This window comes from Oryx dammah, unplaced genomic scaffold, assembly GCF_014754425.2.
Source record: "Oryx dammah isolate SB20612 unplaced genomic scaffold, SCBI_Odam_1.1 HiC_scaffold_5, whole genome shotgun sequence".
In the NCBI taxonomy this organism is placed as follows: Eukaryota; Metazoa; Chordata; class Mammalia; order Artiodactyla; family Bovidae; genus Oryx; species Oryx dammah.
In genome coordinates, this window is record NW_024070189.1 from 68343832 (window position 1) to 68364517 (window position 20686).

The 20686-nt window shown below is 38.3% G+C and overlaps 1 protein-coding gene across 1 annotated transcript; it reads right to left on the bottom strand.

Annotated features, from left to right (window-relative positions):
• Positions 1–598: 598 nt before the first annotated feature.
• Positions 599–15400, bottom strand: TRIM58 (tripartite motif containing 58). The gene is made up of 6 exons (XM_040240347.1): positions 14978–15400; positions 10249–10344; positions 8236–8466; positions 6106–6128; positions 5909–6009; positions 599–1463 (listed from the first exon to the last, which is right to left on the bottom strand). Exons 1-6 carry the CDS (start codon positions 15398–15400, stop codon positions 874–876), a joined length of 1464 nt encoding a protein of 487 aa, XP_040096281.1. The 3' UTR covers positions 599–873.
• Between the last annotated feature and the right edge of the window lie 5286 nt (positions 15401–20686).

A 20686-nucleotide genomic window follows, 5' to 3' on the forward strand; every position in this document is an offset into this window, starting at 1 on the left:
TGAATCATAATTCTGAGAAATTTCTACTCAAAAATAAAAAAGTATCCATGCTGAATACCTGAAACTAACATTGGTTTATATTATAAACCAATTATATTTCAATCAAAAATATATCCAAAGAAAAAGGAAAATGTTCTTGTGAGAGGTATGGCCTGGACTCAGTGATATAATCAGAGGAATGAATTGCATCACTCTCAAAAACTGACCCCTGAATAAAGAGGATTTAAAGAATAACTGAATAGTCACAGGAATCACAAATAGATAAAGGATGGTTCTGAATATATTAATCTAGAAGGAAATGGAGGTTAAATGATCAGATATAAAGCAAAAAAACATAGTAAGAAGCAATAAAGAAAAAAGAGAGGGAGACAGGGACAGAAAGAGGCAGAGCCCAGAGTGAGAAAAAGAGGAGAGAGAGAGTAAGAAAAGATGAAACAATTCGGGATCTGATGTTAGAACAATATTGGACTGTTTTGAACCAATTTAAGAATCACTATTTCTAATTCTTAATATGTGGAAGACTTGGATTGAAGAGATATTAAAAGGAATGAGATATTAAAATAAATGTATAGATATCTTTGTTTAATACAAGGTCCATTCATTTGAAGAAAACCTCATCAAAAAAGTATGTGGAGCCATTTGGGAAAACAGTGATAAGACTGCTCCATTTCTAAAATTACACAATCCTTATCCAAACACATATAACTTTATGCTTTCCCTTTTGTTCCTATGGGAAAATTTCTATAGTGACAAGGGGTAAACAGCTGACCTAAATAGGGACATCTGTTGAGCCTTCACATATGTATATACTATATGCTCCATTCTATTGCAGAAGACTTTGCTAGGCTTGGGGTGTATCTCAGCAACACAATCTTAGGAAGAATCATCTCTGATATTAGAGGCAGAGTCAAAATGACTCCTGGATGCCCAACTTTCTAACTCCACTTCTGTCATAGGTGGTAAGATAAGAGGCGTTGTGTCACAGATGAAAAAATAAGGTCGAAGAAATCCAGAGAACAGGTGGTTGAACGTGTAGATAAAAGACCCACTTGTGATGTTGTAAAAGGAGATTTCCCCTGCTTCATAGTCCAAGAAAATCCCAATGCAGCGAGGCCGTTCCAGGTGGAGGAGAGGAACTGATGGAGAGGCAAGGACCATGTACTCACTTCCCTTCAGCAGCCACATAGCCCAGACTCCATTCTCAGGAGATGGTGTGATTTCCCCCTTTCTTGACACTGTGTCTTGACAGACACCTAAGCCCCATTCTGCTCTTTCTCCCACCATGACTTCCCAGTAATGCCTCCCTGATGAGAAGTTCTGCAAACCCAGGATACAGGGCCATGTGTCAAATCGCTCAGGGTTGTTGGGGACATCCCTCCACAGTTCTCCATCCTGCACACTGCGCAGGTCAGCAGTCAAGAGGAGGCTAGGATGTGCGGTGGCAGGATCCAATTTTATGTCAACTGTAGAAACAATTTTGTGAAACATGTAAAAGAACAGAAAAGACTGGTGAAAACAAGAACCCATGATATTGATGACTGTCATACCATTTTTTACTCTCCCTCTAATAACTCATGGAGATAAAAAATACGTATTTCATCTTGGAGATGCTTTATTGAGTTTGAGTATATTCCTCTGTTATGTCTACATAATCCAGGACTAATTACTGCCCCAATTAAACCATAACCATCGATGATAAGACAAACCAAGTTCATAACCATTTAGATTCCTTTTATCTCTATCCAGAGCACTTGGGTATTCTTTGGAATATCTGCATTTAAAATAAAATTCATGACTCCCTTGGGATTTTTTTTCTTACCAAAGCCTATAGAAAAATTACATTGGTCTAAAACACACCACTTTCAAAGCTATATTACTATGGTAGGAAGAATTCTAAGAGGAACTTCATGACCTTTAAACCCAGGTGGTTTTCTCATGATTCTGTTATGTGACAAGTGGAAAATTAGTGGGTTCTAATATAACCACACTTTAAAATCAGATACAGTTCTTTGCTTGTTGGTCTGGTGGTAGAAGGAAAAATCAGGGAGATTTGCATTTGATATATCATTGCTGCCTTTGAAGATGGAGTGAGCCACAGTGGAGGAGAAAGGTGAAGAACTTCCAACTGATAATCAACAAGGAGATGGGAATGTCAGTCCTCCAACTGCAAGGAATTGCTTTTTATCATCAGACTGAATAAGCTTGCAAGGGGACCTTTCCCTAGACCCCTGAGAGATGTCCAGTCTGATCAACACCTTGATTTTAATCTTATAAAACCTTAAGCAGAGAAACCAGCTGATCCCTCATGATTATCAGATCTGAAGAATGGAAGTAAACAGATGTGATTTTAAGTAGCTAAGTATATGGTAATTTGCTATGCAGCAAAGAAAATTACTGAAAACTACTATTAATACCTATACTGTGAAGTCTCAGTATATTGATATGAACTTTTATTTGTACATATAATTTAAAAATACATCTACTAACGAAATGACCTCAGTGAAGCAAGGAGGATGTAAAATATTCATGTCTTTTTTTTTTTCTTGGTCAACACTCAAAACTAGTAAATTTGATTTCATTAATTTAAAAGCAAAAACAAATTTCATAATTAATCATGTTTTAATTTTTAATATAATAACAAATATTAATATGATTATTCCCATTATTATTTGTCTCAAACCACTTCTAGTTATTTTTATTTCTACTCAAACCTAAGTGGGTACATCATCTATGCTATAGCATAGAACCAGCCTCAAGATTGATATTATCTTTCTCACATTATAGATAAACAGGATGAGCCCAAGGGATTATATGATATTCCCAAACTCTGCTACTGTTAAGTCACTTCAGTCGTGTCTGACTCTATGCGACCCTATAGACAGCAGCCCACCAGGCTCCCCAGTCCCTGGGATTCTCCAGGCAAGAACACTGGATTGGATTGCCATTCCCTTCTCCAATGCATGAAAGTGAAAAGTGAAAGTGAAGTCGCTCAGTCGTGTCTAATCCTCAGCGACCCCATGGACTGCAGCCTTCCAGGCTCCTCCGTCCATGGGATTTTCCAGGCAAGAGTACTGGAGTCGGGTACCATTGCCTTCACCTCCAAACTCTAGAGGTCATAAATAACAGGAACTGAAAAGCAGGTCTCCATGATGTTGTGGTAGACCCACTTAACAGATGTCATGTCTTCATATATCATTCCCACTTCAAGAAAATAAATCTGTGAAAAGGTTGTGAATACGTCTATTTCTAATTCTTCTCCCTACCTCTTCTTAAACTCTTAAAATTTCTTAAGCTATCACCAAATAGAATAATACCCTAACCAAACTGCACCTTCTTCCCAGCGCCCCATGCATGATCAGTCCTTAAAGTTCACCTTAAATGACTTTTATATAGCACTTAACACTGTCAAGAATCCTTTTGTCCTAGAAAACATTTCGCTCTCCCAAAGACACCAGTCATCACTTGTTTACTCCCTTTCTGCTGATCACCCCTTCTTGGTCTCCTCTGCTGTTTTCTCTTCTCTTCCTCCATCACTGTTATTGGAGAAACCAATGGTCTAATGATTGGGACCTCTTGCCTCTCTCTTAGATCACTTTTGATATGTTCTTGGGCTGGCAGCTATATTACTTTCATTAAATTCCATTCATATGCTTTACTAATTCCAAATACTTTTAGCCTAGACTTTTCTCCTGGAACTCCATATTTGTAAATTCATCTGCCTACCCAATATCAGCATTTGGATATTTAATATCCATCACAACATTGATGTGTCTAAAACCCAAGTCCTTTTTTCTACCTTGCCTGCAGCTTTACCTGTCAATGTAAACAATAATTTCATTATGCCAATTCAGAAGATTTTAACTTTGGGATTATTCACAACTTTTCTCACTTTCTGACCCCTCATATCTAATCCAACAGCAGATCTTGCCAGTTCTGCTTTCAAAATATCAATATAGCAAGATCTTGTCTATTTCTCTGTAGCTCCAGTACGACTTCCCTAGTCCAATAGAAAATAGCCTCTAATTGAGGCTATTCCACATCAAGCCTTGCCCCTCTGTAATTTATTCTCAATAAACCACGCAGTGATCTTCATGAAACATCAGTCCAATCATGCTATTCCTCCATTTATAACTGATGCCCTATTTCACTTCTGCTCATAGTGGTCTTCTTGTTGGGTCCTCTGCTACCTGGACTTTGTTTGACCTCTACATTTCTCCTGTCACTCACTCCACAATAGCCACACAGACTTCCTTATAGCTCCTGGAATGCATCTTCCATATTTTAAGCTCAGGTCTTAGAACTCATTTCTGTTTCCTGAAATACTTTCTTCTAGATCAGATATTTGCTGTGTTTTCCCCTATGAATGAAGTCTTCCTTGATCATCAAAAATTCCAGATTAGATGTGCTAACTCAAGAACTTCTGGCCACACTTATTTATTTATTTTTTCAATATTCTGTTTCATCTTTTAGCATTTCGTGTACTTTCCATAATTTAAGCAAAAATTTACAACATGAAGCTCCATATCTGTAACATCTTTGATGTTATTGTTCAGTTTTGTATTCTAACACTTAGAAGAGTAACTGGCATAAAATACACAATATTTGTGGAATTGACCAGTTAATTAATTCAATAAATGTAAATGTGAATACAAAGACACTGATTATGAGAGTGTAATAACTTGCAACATTTCATACAGTTAAGTGAAAGTTGCTCAGTCATGTCTAACTCTTTGGGATTCTCTAGGCCAGAATACTGGAGTGGGTAGCCTTTCCCTTCTCCAGCAGATCTTCCCGACCCAGGAATTGAACCAGGGAGGGACTCCTGCATTGTAGGCAGATTCTTTACCAACTGAGTTATCAGGGAATATCAATCTGCCTGAAAGATCATGGATTAATCATTGACCAGGATTGATAAAATGGGTTTTCTTATCATGGGACAAAGCTGCTGCTGCTGCGAAGTTGCATCAGTCGTGTCTGACTCTGTGCGACCCCATAGACGGCAGTTTCCTTCTAAGTAATAAACCCACTATAAAGTCATAGTCTATTTTCATTATTTGGCATAAATTGAATATAAAGAATTAAAAACATTGAATCTATATTGTTTTAAAAAACAAAATACTAAGACCCAACAAGCTAATTATAACACTACAGTTATTCCCTCTTAAATATAATTAACTGAATGTTTTGGCTTTATTGACTATCTAATTTAAGAAATTCATCAAACTGCCAGATAACAAAATAATCCAAACTTTATATTATCTGATACACTGCAATGCTTTCATATTTGAAAATTTTTTTTCTCTGTTTTCAAATATGTTTCATTTTGTCTTCCAAACAATACAATTTTTTAGCATTTTATAAAAAAGGAAATAGACATAGGTTGGAACTAATATTGCTTATGTCACAGATAATATCATTTTTTAACCCACTGTTCTAACCAAATGTAGATTATACGGGTGTCTGTTACTCTGATATTCTTCAGGACTATTCACAAATATCCCAATGCTCTTTAAAAAAAAAAAAAAAAAATCTGAGCCTAGCGCTCTCTCCCTTCCCCCCTTGTAGTTTGGCATGACCATGTGACTCACTTTCATCAATAATAACTTCAGGAAAGCTATATGTGTCCCTTAGGGTGGTGCATGATTCACCATGACTTTGCTCAGTTCTGTGCCTATCAGCAACAGGAAGGAGGTGGGGCTCTGTCTGCATGGAGTGAGATTATGTGAAATTAAAGCCTCCACAATCCAGTAATCAACCAATAACATGATCTCAAAATAAAACTTTGCTGATTTTAGCCACTAAACTTTGGGTTGTGTTTGTTACTGTAGCCTGACTGGTACAGTAACAAATTGCAATAACAGCCAAATTCCAGAAGTCATAGTTCCTCAAGGTCTAAAATGCAGCCTACCTTGGAACTTCCTCAACATTTCCCTCATGCCAGGGATGCGACACATTGTCTTCAGCTCCATAGCGATGGACTCCGGTTCCAGGCGTGTGACATTCTTACTTCTGAGAAGAGCACAAAACCTGCAGTTCTCATTAAAGTTATCCACCAACCTCCCCAGCCTCTCCCAAACCATTCTCTGATTCTGAAAGTAAACATACCGGCTCAAGGCTCCTCCCACACCCTGAAAATGAAAGAGAAACACAAGCAGGTGTGAGTTAGACCTCTGAACTGCTTTTGACAGACTAGGGACACACCAAGAACATCTCTTTAGGAATCATTGAAAATCATTATCTATTGATGTAAAACTATAAGAGATATGACTCCCTCTTTAAAAAATCTAAAACAGACTGTTATTGAGTTTTCTCATGAATTTAAAATAATATAATCAGTTTGCCTCTATTAAAACAAAATCAGACCACACAAACTTTAGGTTAATTCCTATAATACCTATTGGTTTAGCTATTTTCTGAATTGATAATTCTGATAATTGAATGTTTTTATGGAGAGTTATTTTCTGTGAACAGAATTAAGGTAAAAATAAATTCTAAATATTTGAAGAATTTATTTGAGAAATAGTGAAAGGTATAGACATAAAATGATAATCTCAGTGTCCTTGTAAAAAAATCCTAACTTCCTTATTCTCTGAACCAACATACTTTGTCTAAGTTATCTAAGTAGAAAAAAACAGAAGTCATTAAAATTCAGCAAGTCTATGTCAAAGTAGAATATTAAACAAATCACCTGCACTTTATTTCCTTTATCCCTCTAAAAAATGACCACCAGTCAGATTAATTTTAACAGGGCATAAAAACAGGGAAATGATTAGCTTTATATTTCATCAGAACAACAGGTCTTATTTTGGTCCATTAAGGGTGAAATGTTGTTTACTGGTACTGAGAAAGAAAGGGAGAAATGAGTATAAAAATCAAAGCAAATTATTTGAGGAATAGTCTCCCTAAGGACTTCCCTGGTGGCTCCCTGGTGTAAAGCATCCACCTACAGTGCAGGAGACCTGGGTTCAATCCCTGGGTCAGGAAGATCCTCTGGAGAAGGAAATGGTGACCACTCCAGTACTCTTGCTTGGAAAATCCCATGGACAGAGGAGCATAGTAGGCTACAGTCCAAAGGGTTGCAAAGAGTTGGACACAACTGAGCAACTTCACTTCAAACTTCAAGATTTGTGTTATAAGACATTTTAACATTTATTCAGTGCTAATAAATGATAATTTCAAATATGCAGTATTTTAAGATACAGTAAGATGTGACAATGAATATTATTGAAAATGCCAAAGTTCTTGTGTTTATTTATTGTTTAAAATTTTGAAAATTTATTCCTTTGGGACAGTTTGCTTAGTAGGAAGTAGGCACAGTAATAGTAATACAAACAATAATAACAACAACATTTTACTGATGCATAAATATATTGAAGAAAATGGGACATATTTAATATAAAAGCTTTGTAAATGCTTTTATTTAATGACCCCCCCCCTACTCTGTGACCAGTGCTATTTAATCACAGAACTTGTATGAAGATAGAAAGTACTTATTTCAGATATTCCTAAATGAGTCATTGGGACTGAAACACAATGAAGCGTGCCCAGAAATTTTCTATTGCAAGTGAGTTCTAGCTTGAGAACAAGCATCCACCAACAATGATGACTTTCTCAATTCACTTGGGATTTAATGCCTTTAAGGAGGATTATTATTTATTTGTCTGTCTGCTCTATAATCTCAAGTATATTGTGGGCAAGCTGTATGGAGCCAAATTAATCCCTCCCCACAATGCCTGGAATGGGCATGCACTATGGGCTAGAACATTAACATTTGCCTTGAAAATTAGCATGCCAATTTCAAAGTGGAAAATTTTAGATATTACTCATACGTTTGACTATTAACATTAAAATGGGTTAACAAGACTTTTTGGATTAGCCATGACTGAAATACAGCAATATCATCGTTGACCCATTATGAGGTTTTTATAAAGTACTTTCCAGGCAACATAGTATAGATAGTCTATTTTCTATTTAATCATGTGTAAATCATTAATTTTAGTTTTGAAAATATTTAAGGTTTTGTCTTTAGTATGAACTATTATGTATGACTCTCTAGGCTCCCTTCAGATTCTGATGTTAAGATTGAGGATTTTTAATAACATGCTTTCCAAGAAAATTCTAGGGTGATCCTGTCCTAAAGAGCAAAACTGCTTAAGGAGTTATCTCTGAAAGCTGCCATCTGTCCCCTTGGTCTCAGGTGTGCCCATCCGTCTTCTCCCAGGCACCCAGCCTCACCTCCAGCAGACCCAGGGCTGGTCGCTGGCACCTCTCCTCCAACTCCTCTGCCAGTTCCTTCAGAGCCCTGCTGTGCTGAACCAGCCGGTTCTTGCTTTCCCGCAGCTTCTGCAGCGTGGCTCGCTCCTCCTCCTCCAGTCTTCTAAGCTGCAGTTGCTCCTCCAGCGCCAGGAAGCCACGATACTTTTCAAACTCCGTCCTGAAGCGTTGCCTCTGCATTTCCACTTTTTCCTGGAGTGACAGTACAACAAATCATCAGCAGTTGGGGCAGAGTATTTGGCCTCTACCTTCATGTATGGACGGGGGGCGTGGTGGGGTGGGGGTGGGGGGCCTTCTCTGGCGGCTCAGATGGTAAAGCATCTGCCTGCAGTGCAAGAGACCCAGGTTCAATCCCTGGGTCGGGAAGACGCCCTGGAGAGAGGCATGGCAACCCACTCCAGTATTCTTGCCTGGAAAATTCCTTGGACAGAGGAGCCTGGTGGGTTACAGTCCATAGGGCTGGAAAGGGTGAGAAACGACTGAGGCGACTTAACACACACACACACATGGGGAATGACATAGTGAAAAGGGGTTTAGTTGCAATTCATTGTTCTCTCACATCACCCTTTTAAATACTATAAGTACACCTATAAATATAGAAGGACTAAGGGTCTCCACAGAATTTAGAATTTAGTTTATTAAAACCATGCTTGTTGTATTTTGGCTTACATGGATACATTCTTAAAGGTAAAAATTATGCAAGTTGACTTGACTTAGAACAAGATTCTTGGAAACATCTCTACTTTAAGAATAATCAGTGGAGGGTTCAAGACATGCATGAAACCAGATCTCAGATATAGAGTTCCTGATTTCATAAATTTGTGGTCAGGTCAGGATTAAAAATAATTGACTTGGATTACTAACTTAAAAAATTATTAATAAATGTCACTATTAATTAACTTTACATATGATATACATAACTATGGGAAAAATTTAAGACATCACAGAGAAAAACATAGTAAAAACTCTTATGAAAATATCTGCCAGAGAATAAATACAAGTCAAAATTTTCAAGAAAAGAAAGAAAGAATTATAAAATTATAGAGAATAATCAGAGAAAAAGGGTTCCTTAGAGAAAGACAGAGAAGTATTTGGAAATAGAGTCTATATATATATTGTAATACATAATATAAAAATATAAACACCTATGTCATTTCTATATACAGTTTCTCAGTATTGATCCTATTGATATTTGACCAGGTGATTTTTTTTGGGGGGGGTGTGGACTGTCCTTTGTATTATAGGATATTTAGCAGCATTTCTTGCCTTTACATATGAGATGCTAGTAAGGCATCCCAGTTGTGACAACCAAAAGTATCTACTGATATTGCAAAATATCTCTTGGAAGGCAACATTGGTCCAGGTTCAGAATCACTCTGTGTGTGTGTGTGTGTGTGTGTGTATATATATATATTTATATTTATATATAAATAGGTAAAGGAAAAAAGAGCTGATGATGGCAGAAATATATCAACATATTGACTGAAAAAAGATATATATTTATATCAATATATTGACAAAGAAAATTCAGATTATTTTTATATGTAAGATGATGACTATGAGCCTGTATTTCATATATATATATGTATATATATATATACATATATATGCTGTGAAATAGTAAAAATTTCATTCATCCAACAAATACACATTTTTTAAACTAGTAGTGACAGTACAATTCTGTTCTAAGTGATGCAGTGAGTGAAGCTCAGTGAGTAAGATCAAGATGAGTAAAGTCTTTTTTTATAATTTGGATTGGGGATAGTATTACAGAGATTAGAAAGAACACAATTGTGCAAATATAATCTGAGGGGATGAGACGGTCCAGGGTGATGCTGAGATCGGTTTTTCTTGAGTACCCAGGAAAATGGAACAAAAGTGCCAGAGTAGGGAAGATGGTGGAAGAATGACTTAATGATCTAAATAAGGATCCTTCAGATAGGTTAGCCACCTGAAGCCCCAATATTCTCTTACCTTCCAGATAACAGTTTTCTTCCCCACATTGGCCTCCTGAGTTGAGGCTTCCTCCAGCTCTTTCCTCACAAGCTCCTGTGCCACCTGGAGCTTTATCTGTTTGGGAAGATATGCTGCAGCCATTAAGGATACTCTCATTCAGTACTTAAATTGACCAAGCACAGGAAGAAATACAAAGATCAGCTATAACAGGCAGTAGAAAGCATACAAAAATGTTCGGCCTCATTAATATTAATGACTGTTAAACATAGATATGTTTTAAATGTTAATGCCAGATATAATAAAAAATGTATCTAAAAAGTGTGTTCATTGTATTATAAATAGCAAAACAGTAAGTAATCAAAATAGAGCAATTAAAAATAGGGCAGTGAGGAAAAAATTATTTTATTCACTGGATAGAATTAAAACAAGGTGCTGCAGAATTTTTAATGGCAAGAAATACAATTATAAAGAAAATTAAAATAAGCATATTTTATGTAACCTGATACCAATTTTTAAAAATAAAAGTTCTTATAATAAATATACAAAAATTAGGCAGAGACCAATGAAAATATACTCAATAAACAAAATCTCATCTCCTATGCTTGGCTGAAAAGGTGATGCTATTCCTTTTATCTATATATTTCAACTTCTTAAATTTACTCATTACTTTATAAGCAGAAGTGAATTTCTTATTATTTTACAGAAGAAATCTTGTAAGTTAGTATTTATTATATGAAAAAGAAATACAGAAAGTCATAAATCTTACAAGGGATAGAAAAATAATTTAAGGAAAACTAAATCTCTTTTCAACCCTAGGACTCCTGCTAGAGGTAAGCACATATATTTTATTTACAGAGAACACACACAAAAATAGACACATATACACATTTTAAAAGTCTTCCCAGTCATTCAATAAGTCTCAGGAAAAAATAAAAACAAACAAAAAATTAAATTCTTTCCATAGTCATTCAACAAGTCCCACACACCAGTATTTTTCTCTCTCTCTCTCTTTTTTTAATGATAACATTCTAAGGTAGAACACATAAAATAGCAGTAGAAACCAATGAGGCATTTAATAAGATGAAGAAAATGGCAATCGTTTTTAGACTCTGGAAGGACTAGAACACTCCGACACTTAACAGACAAAAATAATTGTAAGCAAAAGCAGAGAGGTTGAAAGTTGTGTCATGTTTGGGGACAACAGTGATTAGGCTAGTTTTGCTGAATCTAAAAATTAATGGTTAAGACAAGAGTTATAGTGAATTGTAGGCAGACGCTTTACCATCTGGGCCACCAGGGAAGCCGGTAAGAACACTTACGGTCCTAAAACTGATTGATAGGCTAAGGAGTTTGAAAGATATTTATCTGGTATTTAGTTGAAGGACTGCTGAAATAGAGAAAACTTCCTTAGAATATGACATTATCCGTGCACTGTATGGCACCCTCTGGATTAAAGAAAAAAGGCAGGAATATACTCTAGAAGTCTAGTTAAGAAATAGCACCTGAATTTTGCAGAAGACAACCAAAATCAAGAAGAAAACCTAAAAGAGATATTTCTAGGTAGGTCCAGAGGGTACTTGAGGGAAAAAAAAAACCATAACCTTGATTTAAAACAAAGTTAATAATAATAATTACATTATTAATTATTCTAAGTTAAAATGCATGATATAAATATACAAAATTATTATAGGCTCTATATTATTAATCATTTATTAAATTATTATTATTTTATAAAGTTAACATCTTCACTTTATTTTCACTGTGATAGTACTTCAGGTAAGGTCAGTAGATTAAAGATGACTTTAACTCTCTTTGTGCGAGCAGCTGTTCCAGATATTGGGGATTTAAATGTGTTCTGAATATGTCCAAAAACTTTTGATGAGCATCAGTAGGAAGAATCTTCTTCACAGAGTTTCATGGATGCCACTATTAGTCACCTCTTCACTGAGGATGCTCACATCATAAGCCCAGAAATATGTATTGAATAGAGAGGAATCTGTCAGCATTGGCAACTTTAAAGGGCCTTGTGCCCATCCAGACACCATTCATAGCAAACATTCAAACATGAAGGTGGTTTTATGCACCCTTATATTTATTGCCGCAGTATTTAGAGTAGCCAAGACATGGACTTCACTGGTGTCTCAGACAGTAAAGGGTCTGCCTATGATGCAGGAGACCCGGGCCCTGGGTCGAGAAGATCTCCTGGAGAAGAAAATGGCAACCCACTCGCGTATTCTTGCCTGGAAAAGCCCACGGACAGAGGAGCCTGGTAGGCTATAGTCCATAGGATCGCAAAGAGTCAGACACGACTGAACGACTTCACTTTCACTTTCTTTCAAGACATGGACACAGCCTAAATGGCCATTGACAGATGAAAGGATAAAAATGTGGCATATATATATATGAATATTTTTGTTGTTGATGTTCTTGAGACTCTTTTGTGACCCAGTGGAGTGTAGAGTACCAGGCTCCTCTGTCTGGGAAATTTCCCAGGCAGGAATACTGGAGTGGGTTGCCATTTCCTTCTCCAGGGTATCTTTCCAACCCAGGGATGAAGCCTGCTTCTCATGCATTGGAAGGTGGGTTCTTTACCACTGAGCCACCAGGGGAGCCCACTATGGAAAATTACTCTGGCTTAAAAAGAATGACACAAAGTCATTTACAGCAACATGGATGGACCTAGAGATTATCATACTAAGTAAAGTAAGTCATACTGAGAAAATAAATGTCATATAACATCACTTATATAACATCACCAGCTTATATAACATATAACATCACCAGCTTCCCTGGTGGTCAGCAGTAAAGAATTTGCCTGCCATGTAGGAGACGTAAGAAACACAAGTTTAATCCCTGGGTTGGGAAGATCCCCTGGAGGAGGGCATGGCAATCCATGGCAATCCAGTATTCTTGCCTAGAGAATCCAATCGACAGAAGAGCCTGGCCAACTACAGTCCATAGGGTCACAAAGAATAAGACATGACTGAAGCGACTTAGCACACACATACCCACATACATTGCTTACATGTGTAATCTAAAAAAAATGATACAAATGAAAGTATTTACAAACATGTGTACACCCGTAGCGGATTCATGTTGATGTATGGCAAAACCAATACAATATTGTAAAGTAATTAGCCTCCAATTAAAATAAATAAATTTATATTTAAAAAAAAAACAGAAATAGACTCACAGACTTCAAACACAAACTTAAAATTATCAAAAGGAAAAGGTGAGGGGGAGGAATAAATTAGGAGTTTAGGATTAACATGTATACACCATTGAAAAGCAGAGACATTACTTTGCCAACAAAGGTCTGTCTAGTCAAGGCTATGGTTTTTCCAGTGGTCATGTATGGATGTGAGATTTGGACTGTGAAGAAAGCTGAGAGCCGAAGACTTTATGCTTTTGAACTGTGGTGTTGGAGAAGACTCTTGAGAGTCCCTCTTGGACTGCAAGGAGATCCCACTAGTCCATTCTAAAGGAGATCAGTCCTAGGTGTTCTTTGGAAGGAATGATGCTAAAGCTGAAACTCCAGTACTATGGCCATTTCATGAGAAGAGTTGACTCATTGGAAAAGACTTTGATGCTGGGAGGGATTGGGGCCAGGAGGAAAAGGGGACAACAGAGGATGAGATGGCTGGATAGCATCACCAACTTGATGGACATGAGTTTGAGTGAACTCTTGGAGCTGGTGATGGACAGGGAGGCCCGGCGTGCTGAGATTCATAGGGTCACAAGGAGTCGGACACGACTGAGCGACTGAACTGAACTGATATATATATATACTACTATATATATACATATAAAATAGATTATCAACTATATATAAAACAGATTATCAACAAGGACCTACTGTATAGCACTGAAAACTCTACTCAATATTTTGAAGTAACCTATATGGGAAAAGATTTTTTAAAAGAATGGATATATGTATATGTATAACTGAATCACTTTGCTGTATACCTGAAATGAACACAACACTGTAAATCAACTATATTCCAATATAAAATAAAAATTAAAAAAAAGATTGTTTTGATGACAATATTAATTAACATGGGCTTCCTGAGTGACTCAATGGTACAGAATCCTCCTGCTAAGCACAAGACTTGGGTTTGATCCCTAGTTTGAGAAGATCCCCTGGAGAAGGAAATGGCAACCTACTCCAGTATTCTTGCCTGGGAAGTCCCATGGACAGAGAAGCCTGGCCAGCTACAGTCCATGGGGTTGTAAAGAGCTGGACACAACCTAGTGACTAAACAACAGTAGCATTAATTAATATAAATATTATGCAAAAGCAAAATATTATACAAATGATAGTTATTAGGAAGTTTTCCGATAACAGTTGTGCACTTGTAACTAAGAGGCAATTGGACAACATAGCCTCCTACACCAGGGAGCTCTGGTTGTGAAACTCAGATTACCTATATCAGGAAAATTAAGACCAGCATGAAATGAAATGACCAGAGAGAGTTTCATGGCAGAGAAGAGCAGTCTAAATAACAGTATGTTTGAGCTCCTGAATAGGAGTCCCAAACGATGGGATTTCCATGGAGCAAAGCGTACAGATCCCAAGGTGAATGTGAGCCAGGAGGGTGGTTGCTCATTCAGAGCAGGGGGTATCTTTTGGCTCTGTCTCTGGCAAGGGATTTTTAACACTTCTGACCCAGTCAGTGCCTTCCATTACAGACCGGCATTTCCAGATCAGGAGTCACAGCCCTCCACGTTACATGGTAACACCTCTCACCTGGTAGCACCTGGCGGCCTCCTGCAGCAATGTTGTGTGGTGGCTCCTGTGCTCTGGAGTGGTGTCACAGACCCAGCACAGCACTTCCTGGTCCTCCTCGCAGAAACGGGTCAGCTCCTCGCCATGCCTCACACACAAGCGTGCCCCCGAAGGCTCCACGCCCAGCCCCAGCTGCCGCACGCTGTCCACCAGGCTGGCCAGCTGCCTGTTGGGCCGGAAGCTTTCCAGCCTGAAGGGACCCCGACACTGCGGACAGGCATAGATCCCGCCCTGTGCGCTGTCGGACTTCTCGCAGAACTCGGAGATGCATCTGAGGCAGAAACTGTGGCCACAGTCCACGCTGACGGGATTCTGCAGGAAATCCAGGCACACTGGGCACCGGGCCTCCTCGCAGAGCCGCTCCCCAGGGGACCCCGAGGCCATGGCCCGCTGGGCCTTGCCTGGCCCCGCCGATAGTAGAGCTGTCTTCCCCAGCTGCCTGCACTATCTCGCCTGGTGTTCTGACACAGAAGGGAGGAACCCCACAGCCTCATGAGAAGCAGACACAAGATGGGCTTTATCCACTGGCTAGTGTCCAAATGAGCCACGCCCAGTGAAAACTTGCAACTCAGACACAGTCAACCACAAGGATAAAATTAACATTCTAGCAATCCTAGCTTCCTAGGAAACTGATCATTTCTAACGGAATCCCTCGCAGGGTAGCTTATTGGAGCCTGTACATCTTTTCACTGTCAGTAAATTTCAAGAATCGCTAAGCTCCTTCCTTCAATTATTTTCTAAACCGCCCCATGACCTTATTATCTTTGTATGACATATTGATTTGTTAAAGTTTTTTTGTCAAAATTTATTTTTTCTACTTTCTGTTAATTAGCTCTTAATAAAGAAATATGTTGGTAAGTTAATAAGGAGATCCCCGCCCCAAAAATGTGTGTATAATAATGATAAGTCTATAGCACAACAACAATTCAAAGCATTTAAATAAAATCTGGTCAACTTCAGTGAGTCCCATAATGATTGCACATGTGTTATGATTGTTGTAAAGCACATTTTAGAAGTGGCAAAGCTGTAGGCTAAGGCATTGGTTAGGAAAAATAATCTAACTACAGCCTATCAGTGCTGTAGCACTTGTGAGATGGGGGAGGCTGAGAAACACGTAGAAGAAAGATGATTTGACAGAAAGGGTGTGATCCCTACTTGGGATGAATATGGTGAGGTCATTAGGTCATCAGGAAAGTAGACAAATGTGGGAAACATCTGTCATCTATGCAAAATGTAATTTTTATTTTGTTGAGTTTGAAGGGATGATGGACATGCCTATAGCAAATCATTCAATTTATTCTTCAGCACAAGCTGCCAGAATCTCAGACACAAGAGTAAGCAAAAAACAAATGGCCCAACTCTCAAGGGAGTCTTACAATCTATCAGTAGAACTCATATAATTATAAACTAAAAACTGGGAGAAAAGACACTCACCAGTGCTACAAGAATATAACAGGGCTCTGAATAAGCTGGAGTTGAGGGGGGTCAGATTGGGCCCTTGGGAGTTTCTGAGGTAATAACTGAAGGGTGAATAGAAGTTGAAATGAAGGGAGCTCTGGCAAGGAGAACAGTCAGAGTATATAAGCTGAACTATTGCTAGAGGGAGCCGGAGGTACCCCATGACATGAGGCAGCCAGGCAGGCTGATGTATGTGTAAGATGAGGATGAGTGGCAGTAGATAAGTTCCCAGTGAGAAGCAGGGGCAGATGACTCAGGTCCTTGCAGCTCCTGAGAGGTTTTGTTGTTGTTGTCTTTCAGTCATGAAGCCGTGTTCAACTCTTTATGACACCACGGACCACTGCACGCCTGGCTTCCCTGTCCTTCACGGTCTCGCAGAGTTTGTTCAGATTCATGTTCAATGAGTCAGTGATCTTATCTAACCAGCTCATCCTCTGTTGCCTTCTTCTCCTTTGGCCTTCGATCTTTTCCAGCATCAGGATTTTTTTCGGCTCTTCACATCAGGTGGTCAAAGAACTGGAGTTTTAACATCAGTCCTTCCAAAGAGTATTTAGTCTTGATTTCCTTTAGGACTGACTGATTTGTTCTCCTTGCTGTCCAAGGGACTCTCAAGTGTGCTATTCCAGCACCACAATTCAAAAGCATTGGTTCTTTGAAGCTCAGCCTTCTTTAAGGTCCGGTTCTCACATTTGTATATGACTACTAGAAAACATAACTTTGGATGTATGGACCTTTGTTAGCAAACTGATATCTCTGTTTTTTTAAAACACTGTCTGGGTTTGTGATAGTTTTCTTTCCAAGGAGCAAGTGTCTTAATTTCATGGCCGAAATCACCATCCTCAGTGATTTTGGAGCCAAAGAAAATAAAAGTCTGTCACTGCTTCCACTTTTCCCCCTTCTATTTGGCATTCCCTCCTCCAGCAGACCACATTTTTTTCAGAACTCTTCACTATGACCTGTCCATCTTGGGTGGCCCTGCACACCATGGCTCCTAGCTTCACTGAGTTACTCAAGTCCCTTCACCAGAACAAGGCAGTATGGATGAAGAGGCCTGAGAGGTTTTCAGGTCCTTATTCTAAGGACCAGGGCTTGGCCTGGAACTTTGGCAAATGGAAAGGTCTAAACAGTTTGAGGCTGTCTGCTGAAAGTTCCAGGTGGATAATTAAAACAGAGTCTAAAAATAAGTACAATAGACTCTTTGAGAACAAATAGAAACAGTTATGAATAGAACATAAAATATGTGAATTTAGAAGAGAAAGGAAAAGGGCAGAGGGCTCCTTAGTAGAAAAGCAGACCCTGGCTCCAAGGCTGAAGACTGTGCTACTTTCTAGATAAGAGGCTTGAAAAAATTTCTGTACCAAATTTCCTCTAAAATATGAGGACTGACTTTGTTAATGCCTCTCATACAGGGCTATTCAAAGGATTAAATGGGCTAAACAATGTCACACATTTGATACAGGTTCTGGCATGTAGTAAATATATCTAATTAAAGAAAAAGAAAAAAATAACAAAAGGGATGGATAATTAGAAAGTAAGAAGGAGTTTTTTTTTTTTTCTATTTTGCTCAATAATGTATCCCCAGTAACTTGAAGAATGACTGGCACATAAGATACCCAATAAATACTGATTGAATAAATAAGTGAATGAATGAATGAATAGAATCAATACAGTTCATCCTAGAAGCTAATGAAGGAAAATTTTCAATGACCATTATACGTTCAATGTGAGATCCATATTTTTCTACAATTAACGTATATGATTTTGACTTTGATTTATGTTACTGTGACTTACAAAGATGCTGAAGCACATTTCTGTTTTATTTGAAAACATTATAATGCAACATAATCCCTTGGAGGAGGGTATGGCAACCCACTCTGGTATTCTTGCCTGAAGACCTTCGTGGACAGAGAGAGGAGCCTGGAGGGCTACAGTCCATAGCATTGCAAGAGTGGGACATTAGTGGAGCAACTGAACACACACAAAAGGCTAAGGGAAGGTCACTAGCTTTGCATGTGGAGGTCAAAGTGATTTTCAGGAGAGTGAGTGAGCTAATATCAGATGGTACTTCTTCCCTGACTTGTTCTTCGGTCACTGAATTTAAACTCTATTTTGTCTCTAGCTTTGGGAGGATAAGAATGACCTCTGTACGACTGTCCTTAAAAAAACCAAAATTTCCTTGTAGCCCATTTGTGGTAAGTAGTAAGCTGCATTATACTCAGATGTCATTGCATTTACAAATGCTATGTGAAATGCCTCCCTGAATACTTACTCGTTTAATAGAGTTGGTCTAAATTAAATTTGTATTTTCTTACAATCATTCTTCTGGAGTGAATAAAACATGTCTTTGTGCTGATTCAATCACATTTTGATGCACCTACTTTAGAACACTGGAATGGGTTGCCATGTCCTCCTCAAGGGGATCTTCCCAATCCACGGATCAAACCCAGGTGTCTCCCGAATTGCAGACAGATTCTTTGCCGTCTGAGCCTCCGGAGAAGCAAATTAAATTTGTATTTTCTCACAGTCATTCTTCCTGGGTGAATAAAATATGCCTTTGTGCTGATACAATCACATTTTGGTGTACCTACTCCAAGATCTTTACCCTAACTCCATTCTCTGACTCAGTCTCAGGTTGCATAGTTCTAAATCTTTTCATTAGCATCCTTGCTTCCTGCCATCATCCTTCTCTAATACTACACTTCACATGTATTCTGCCTTCTCTAAGGATATAGGATCCTCCTCCTCTGACCATTTCGCCTTGCTTCTTTCTTGACTTCCTGACATAGTAGCTTTGGGCTCCTGAAACCATCTCTCCAGGGCATCCATGTTTTCTTTCCTACCCTGAGTCCTTTTAACAAGGCTCCCAGCTCTTTCTGACCATACCCTTGCCTCAGCTTTGAGAATTTATAATCTCGGAGAAGGCAATGGCACCCCACTCCAGTACTCTTGATTGGAAAGCCCCATGGATGGAAGAGCCTGGAGGGCTGCAGTCCATGGGGTCGATAAGAGTCAGACACGACTGAGCAACTTCACTTTCACCTTTCACTTTCATGCATTGGAGAAGGAAATGGCAACCCACTCCAGTGTTCTTGCCTGGAGAATCCCAGGGATGGGGGAGCCTGTTGGGCTACCGTCTGTGGGGTCGCACAGAGTTGGGCACGACTGAAGCGACTTAGCAGCAGCAGCAGCAGTCCCAAATTCAGCCCACTCTGTACTGGAAAAAAAAAAAAAAAAAAAGGCAGCCAGAACAAACCTCAAAAGCAACTGAGCCATCACTTTCCTTCCTGCTTGCGGTTTTTAAAAGGATCTCTGTTTTTTGTTTTTGCTTTTTTTTTTTTTTCAGTTTTCCATCCATTAAAAAAAAATTTATCTTTTATTTAAATATAGTTGATTTATGATGTTGTGCTAGTTTCTGGTGTACAGCAAAGTGATTCAGCTAGATAGCTAGATACGGATATGGGTATAGATATAGATAAATACGTAACTATTATTTTTAATATTCTTTTCCATGATGATTTATTATAGGACGTTGAATACAGTTCCCTCTGCTATACAGTAGGACATTGTTGTTTATTTTATATATAATAGTTTATGTCTACTAACTCCAGACTCCTAATATATTCCCCTCTTTCCCCTTTGGTAATTTTTATTGTTCCTTTTCCCCGAGTCTATATTGATCATTCACTGAGCTAAGGTTGTATAATATCCTCTGTAGACACAGCCTCAGCATTCATTGGCTTTGTAAGGGGTGCCAACATCCAGAGAACTTCTTTGTTTCTTTAGAGGGAATTCAGAAAGAAAATGTGAAGCAGAGAAGTTTCCTTGTGACTCTGAGTGAGAACCTAGGGTTTCTAAGGTACTGATCTGTGCAGTGGAAAAAATGCTTGCCTGTGGGCTGTTTTCTGTGCATATGAGCTCCAATCATCACATGTACATGTTAACAAAACTAGATTTACTCCCTAATGTTATACTTCAAAATGGATTTACATTAAGAATTTTTAAGGTAATTTGATAGATTCAAGGAAAAGGATATTATCTCATTCCTATTTTAATTCCAGAGTCTTTTACTCTGGGCTTCATAGAGTAAGGGCCCCCTATAGCTGATGGAATAAATTAAATAATATATGCAATGTCTTGTGTGAGATTTGCAATCACTGTCTAAAGAAGGTATTGTAAGCCACATTTGTATATTAAATATGAGAAATTTGAGAT